This window comes from Platichthys flesus, chromosome 2 (genome assembly GCF_949316205.1).
Source record: "Platichthys flesus chromosome 2, fPlaFle2.1, whole genome shotgun sequence".
Classification (NCBI taxonomy): domain Eukaryota; kingdom Metazoa; phylum Chordata; class Actinopteri; order Pleuronectiformes; family Pleuronectidae; genus Platichthys; species Platichthys flesus.
The window spans coordinates 1,268,684-1,275,614 of NC_084946.1; the positions used below are offsets into that span (position 1 = coordinate 1,268,684).

General features: G+C 43.9%; 1 protein-coding gene across 1 annotated transcript; it reads left to right on the forward strand.

The window, feature by feature from the left end:
- The first annotated feature begins 359 nt into the window (after positions 1-359).
- fezf2 (FEZ family zinc finger 2) lies at positions 360-5,116 on the forward strand. Its single transcript, XM_062412589.1, has 5 exons — positions 360-829; positions 1,095-1,967; positions 2,195-2,329; positions 2,424-2,556; positions 4,362-5,116. The coding sequence occupies exons 2-5, from the start codon at positions 1,209-1,211 to the stop codon at positions 4,610-4,612; spliced, it is 1,278 nt and encodes a 425-aa protein (XP_062268573.1). The 5' UTR covers positions 360-829; positions 1,095-1,208; the 3' UTR covers positions 4,613-5,116.
- Positions 5,117-6,931: the final 1,815 nt, after the last annotated feature.

Here is a 6,931-nt window from a genome sequence, read left to right on the forward strand (position 1 = left end):
CCACACAACTCGGTGGATTCCAGCAAACTTGTTGTATGCCTCTTTAGAGCAAATGCCTCTCTTTTCACTTGTCCTTGTATACCTCTGACCAAGCTAAGTCTTTTCTTGTTCCCTGTCTCTTCCCTATTTAATCCGTCCCTCCACTTCAGGAAGAAAAAAAAAAACACAAAACCAGGTTCACGCAGTGCTTTAGTGGCTAAAAGTGAAAGAGCCTGTGTTTTTTCTTTCCTTTTTCCCTCCTCCCTGTGCCGAGTTGAGCCTTGAATCGCTCTGGAAAATTGCTTCTTTTGAATAGAGGGCATTGGAGGAACAACGTTTAATGGGATCCAAAGGGAGTCTCCGCTCTTAAACAGGTGGAAATTGGACGTCCTCGAATTTATACCAACACTGAGTAAGTATATAAGCCGGCGTGGAAAAGGAGGGATCCCATCACCGAGGATTAGCAGCTTTTCTCCTGGAAAAAAATAAATCCCAAAGTGAAAAAGAAAAGGTTACTGTGTTTGGAAGACTTTTATAGAAGCGCTCAAATGATTGTTAAAAGATGGAGACACAACTTTGAGCATAATATTTAAATATTTTCCACCATTTCCCCGAGAGAACTAGTTGAATATTCACTGGCAGGTAGGTAACATAGGTGTCAGACATAAATCACTGCCCCTCCTCTAAAGGGCGCGTGTCAGTGACGTGCGTGTTAATAAGTCGCCTCCTGTCGGTCGCTGAGGAGTTGGGTGCCGCTGAAGTCAGGAGACAGTGATCGTGCAGAGGAGGAGCGGCCGCTGCCAACATGTGACAGAGAGCAGGTTTCTCCACACACATCTGACCAATAGAGGTAAACTCCGACTTCATGCTCCCGCGTTCTCCACCTCATCACTGCATCTTTCTGTCCTCCTCCCTCCTTCTTCTTCTTCCTTTGCCCTAACGAGCTCTGTAATGTCCTGTTAATTTTGTGTGCACTAGCTAATGAGCATTAATCCATCACCCCTGGATGCTATTGTTGCGGGGGGGGGGGCATTTGAATGCAAATGCGTGACACTGTGACAGCAAGGTGCTTATTAAAGTGATGTGTCCTCCTGTCTTTTCTGCTGGGAGCTCAGGAGAGTGAAAAGACGCGGGGCAGCTGCAGGAGCGGCTCGGACTACACCAGTTGTTGATCACACAAAGTTCTGCTCTGCTGCTGCAAACAACACGAAACCAACAACAACAACACCATGGCAAGTTCTGCCTCGCTGGAGACGGTGATGTCCTGCGGTAGGACCGGACCGTCCGCGGCTCCCAAGTCGCTGGCCTTCTCCATAGACCGGATCATGTCCAAGAGTTCGGAGCAGAAGGGGAGCGCGGAGGAGCGGGCAGAGGGGAAAAAGCTGCTCGGTCTCTGCTGCCCGATCCCCTGCATGATCCCGCTGCAGCCCTTCAGCTACGACCTCCAGGCCAAGGCGCTGATGAACTACTCCGAGCTGTGGAGAGCCAGTTTCAGGGGAACTTTTTGCGGCACCGGCGCCGCTCCGTGCAAAGGGAGCTGCGGCATGTGCTGCAAAGCGGAGGCGAGTCTGAAGCAGCCGCTGCTGACGTCGGGAAGCCGGGTGGTGAAGCCGCAGGTCGTCCACCAGGCCGTGGCCGTGCCCAGCGGCGGCTCACTCTACTATCTCAACTACCTGGACTCTGCGTACCAGCAGTCGGAGCTGCTGGCCGGACACTGGGTGTCCAATCCACAGGCTCAGGCCTCTCTGTCGGCGCACCACAGACTCTTGCTGCTGGAGAACGCCAAGCTGGCAGCGGTTGGGGCCGACAAACTGCCCTCACCTCAGTACCCGCACAAGGAGCATCTGCCGGGGCAGCTGGACCAGATAGTAAAGGAGAACCACGGTCTGAGCGCAGAGAAGAACGGCGTCAAGACGTACAGCAAAGTGAGCGGCAGCGGCGCCGCAGACGGTAAACCCAAAAACTTCACGTGTGAAGTGTGTGGAAAGGTAAGGTTTTTACACGAGTTGGATTTTTAAATTGCGATTCAGCGTTTTTTAATCAAATAATAAAAAAGGAATCGAACTTTCTCAATTTAAAACGAACATTTGTCTTCAAAAGAAAAAATAACACATATAACTAAAATGATTGTGTCCGAGATTTTCTGATATGTTGTCACCTGAAAAATATCACATAATTCAGTATGATAACCTCGGTGGGTTTGTGTTGTCCGCAGGTTTTCAACGCGCACTACAACCTGACCAGACACATGCCGGTGCACACCGGGGCCCGGCCCTTCGTGTGCAAAGTGTGCGGCAAAGGATTCCGCCAGGCGAGCACGCTGTGCAGGCACAAGATCATCCACACACAGGTGCACATCCCTCATTTATCGGCTGCAACATCACACAACGGACCTCGTTTGAACGATATTTAACTTTTATTTTTGTTATATTTTTTCCATAAAGGAAAAGCCTCATAAATGCAACCAGTGCGGGAAAGCGTTCAACAGAAGCTCGACGCTCAACACGCACGTACGGATCCACGCAGGCTACAAACCATTCGTGTGTGAGTTCTGCGGGAAAGGCTTCCACCAGAAAGGTACAGTCCCCATCACTCATGTCCTCTTCACATCAGCATTAAGATCAGACTGCTTCATTGCCCTATCAGTTCATACCATTATTATCATTAAAACTCTAATATTTCGTTGCCATGGTCTCCTGTCTAAATAGCCAAAACAATATAATTTTGATTTCATATTTTGCTTCGTCCTTCTGTGTATTTTTATGACGAGAGAAAAAAGAGATCATCATATTTATATTAATAGCAACGAATATGTTTAAAAATGTAAGTGTAATTTGTCCTTTCATCTTCCTGTTTTAAGACAAAGATAATTTCCGTAGAAAAGGAAAGTGATCTCACTTTACTTTATTTTTGTCACTGGATTTTTTTCCCCGATCAGTTTAGAAATCTCTTTTTCTGTTTTTTTATTTTTTAAAATTTTATAATTTATTTGTTGAGTCTTATCATTAATATTGTTGCTATTTATTAAGTCATACTTTGAATAGAGGTGTAGATAAAAAAGAAGATCCTTAGGTCGTATTTACTGTGGGACGAGTATTAATTTTTCGAAGCAGTTGATATTTATGTGGAACAGAGTGAAAACATCCATGTGATGGAATCTCTGGAGTTCGTCGTGTGTTGAAATAAATAGGATCGCGGCTGAACGCATGACCATATGCTGCAGCTCTCGGTTGTCTGTGAGTGTAATGAAAGAGGAAATAATTGCAGGCCCCGTCGATGAGCATGAAGCGATCAGTGGAAATAGGACATGTCACTTTGCACGGACTAATTCTCCCTTCAAGACGCAGCATTTGCTCTGGGTCAGCTGCGAGACCCCGGCAAAGTTGGGATTTGGGCCTTTTTTGTTTCGTTGTCGCTGCGCTTGATTTTGACAAAGTTTGACAACTTCTTGACTTCGGCACACAAAATCCTGATTAATGAAGGCTGGGCCGAGCGGAGGGACAGACGAGGCTCTAACTTCACCATGAACTGTTGACCTTTGTGGGGGAAAGAAAAGCGAGGAAAATAAGGCCTCTTTCATCCTCACTTTCTCAAAAGAGTGGACTGCTCCGGGTCTCGCTGTCCTCTTCAGCGCTCCATTAAAAACTGTCCATCTTCGGTCGTTGTCTCAGCAGTGAGCTCATTTCATTCAGACGTGCTGCTTGGTTGTTAAGCTTCTCTTGACAACAACATCCTCTCCGTTATTATGACATATTTTGTTTTTTAAGAACAAGTCAAACAGACTTGCTCTGCATCTTTTAATGATCTCAAGACAAATAAGAAGCTGCATGGTGCTTAAAAGCTCTTTTTCTACAGGTAATTTCTGATGAATTTGTGTTTTTAATTCCATGAGGCAGCATTGAAGCTGCTGGTCTGTGTCAGTGAAGAACTGCATTCATTCTAATTCTGATTCCAGTTTATTTATTCAATTTGAGAAAGATTTAATCTTTTCTGTAATTTTTTCCATTTTCATGTAGTGTGAAAATAATAGTGTGAATAATTCGATTTTACGTTGTTCACATGCAAAACGTTTCTTGTATTAAGAGCTGAATTGATCAGTCAGAAGTTTTTTTATTAGTTAAAATACCAAAAGGCGGATTTGTATTTTTGTATTTTAGGTATTGAATTATTGCACAGATATGGCTTTAGGTTCCAGGAAATTAAGATGAGATTATTGTCATATAAATACATTTTATAGGTTAAATAATATAATAAGTGATACTTAAAATAACAGGGCTGAAACTACAGCAGCTACTGATGCATTCAAATAAACGTCTTCATGTATTAAGTCATCCTGTCCTCTTATGCATTCGCTGATTATTTCCCTTTTTTTAATCCTCCAGGAAACTACAAGAACCACAAGCTCACACATAGCGGAGAGAAGCAGTACAAGTGTTCCATCTGCAACAAGGCCTTCCACCAGATCTACAACCTGACGTTCCACATGCACACGCACAATGACAAGAAACCCTTTACCTGCAACACCTGTGGCAAGGGCTTCTGCCGCAACTTTGACCTGAAGAAACACATCCGGAAGCTGCATGACAACATCTACTCTGCGGCCACAGAGGCCTCCAGACAGCTGCAGAGCTGAGCCGAGGAAACAGCCCACCTGGGACTGTGAGGCCTCAGAAACACTCATGTCCGCTCTTGTGGCCCTGTTGAAAAGTCCAAGGAGAGGGTGGGGTAGTCCAATAAAATTGGAAATGAGCCCTCAACAAAAACTTTCTAATCTGATGACTTTTAGGACCCTCGTGTCAACAGTGACACTGTAGGGAATGAAGACCAGAGATGAAGATACAACAATATACACTTAACACTGGTCCCATACTGTAGGAATATTATAGTTTTTCTGTCCAGAATTTCATCCTGCATTGCCAGTTACGAACTGGGATCAATCGTTGTCTCTTTGATGGAACTGTAAATAATAGGTTATGGAAAATGATATTTAAAATGTGAATTTTCCAGGGAATGCCTCCCCATGTTGTGTATTTCACAGATAAACAATGTTAATGTGAATGAATAAGTTATAAGTTATAATGAAAACTGATTGTTTGAGCCATGTTGTTTCCATTTTTTGGCATTGGAAAATAAAACTGAGGAAAGTTGTACTGACTTAAGACATTTTTGGTATGGGGTTTTAGCTGACTGGTGCATGTGATTATGTTTAAATACAAGAACATTTGACAAAAAAAAATCCAGGAAAAGTAACAAGACCAAAGACAACTCACACAAATCAAAACAATCAAATACACAATGACAACATTAAAAGTAACAACGAGAGCAGTTGTTGAGTTGAGTTGCTGATATATTTTTGTTTTGTTTGTTGTGTTCCCCTTTCCCTTTACATGTTGACCTGTTTTCAGCCTAGGCCCCAAAGATGAGCGGTTCAATATGACGATTATGTTCAAATGTATATTTCAAACAAGCCACAGTATTAAGGCCTTGTGTCCTGAGCTTTGCTGGTGTTGCATTTTGTAGTTTTGTTAGAAACACACATATAGACACATTCTGGCTCTAGTGTATGCTCTGCAGCCACTTTGTTTCACCATTTATTGACAGACACGATCTTAATATTGGCGCATTTACACTTGACTCCGACGTAATGATCAGAGATAACATGGGCCCTTGAAAGCGAATTACATTAACCAGATAAACGGCCTCGGGAGGCTTGATAGTGGAGGAGGTGGTGTGTGTGTGTGTGAGTGTGTGTGTGTCTGTGTGTTTGTGTGTCTGTGTCTGTGTGTATGTGTGTGCATCCGAAGCCGCTCATCAGAACAGGAGATAATGGAGCACTCAGGCCGCAGCTCCTCATCTGGGCCCCTGCGTTAATAGAGCACAAGTTATTCTCGGCACGGCTCCTGGAACAATATTATCCCTGCACATATTCTGTCGAGAGGCAGATCCGTGCACCCAAATGGCGCTCTTTCTATTAACAGCCAATTAGCGCTCAGCCAGGTCGGACAGGCCTAAGCCTTGCAGGGCTAACAGTGCCACATGAATGCCTGGTGCACCTCCTTCCTCAGTGTGCATCAGAGACACGGTGCAGAACATGTGAGCAAAGCTACCGAAATGTCAAATTAAATAAAAAGTAACTAAAGGGCTCGTGGACAATCTGTTCAAAAAAGTACAAATGCCTTGTACTGTGAAAAATGACTGGCAATATCAGTCACTGCAGCTCCAGTAACATTCAAATTAAATGTACAGTGTTATTTCCTCTGTTGTTCACTGAGCCTCGCAACATATTGGTCCAAAAAAATCATTGGAACTTGATTCCAAGCTGGATTCTTAACTTTGCCTTATTGCAAAGTTGCATCAAGCTGTATGCATTCGTTAAAAAAAATCTAATTTAGTTCACAAGTGAACTGTATATTTTTTTTTATTTAACTGTTCAATCCTAATAGTGTCAGTGGTGAATGACAACAAGTAAACAAATTCCAACACCATCCGAGAACTTGTATAAGTGACGAGGAAAAGCAATCTCCTGGGAAGAGGGGAGCCTGGAAAGGGCCCTGATATGTAGAATGAAAACATGAAATTGAAATTGTAGAATGTCTCCGTGAGGTAAACCTTTCACAGAAACCAACACGAACTCGATGCCGCACGGATCATCTTCATACATTCCTCTGGGGGAGAGAATCCACACACTGCACCTTATCTGTTCTGCAGCAGCAGCAGCAGCAGCAGCAGCATTCACTGCTGAGCACAATGATGTTCCACACCATCAGCCTGTAAGTTTTACTGTTATCCAACAATGATTGTGGTGAGAAACACAAACACATACACACACACTAACGCACACACGCACACACACAGACACACACACAGGCTGCGGGACATGACAAACAACAATGTCGGAGCAGTAAACAACCTATAAAGGCGAGCAGGTTGTCCATTTCTCTGCACTTTTCCC

Coding starts and splice junctions, on each gene's coding strand:
- fezf2 (XM_062412589.1), top strand. CDS start 1,209: ATGGCAAGTTCTGCCTCGCTGGAGACGGTGATGTCCTGCGGTAGGACC. Junction 1,968..2,194: donor CGTGTGAAGTGTGTGGAAAG/GTAAGGTTTTTA, acceptor TGTTGTCCGCAG/GTTTTCAACGCGCACTACAA. Junction 2,330..2,423: donor ACAAGATCATCCACACACAG/GTGCACATCCCT, acceptor TTTTCCATAAAG/GAAAAGCCTCATAAATGCAA.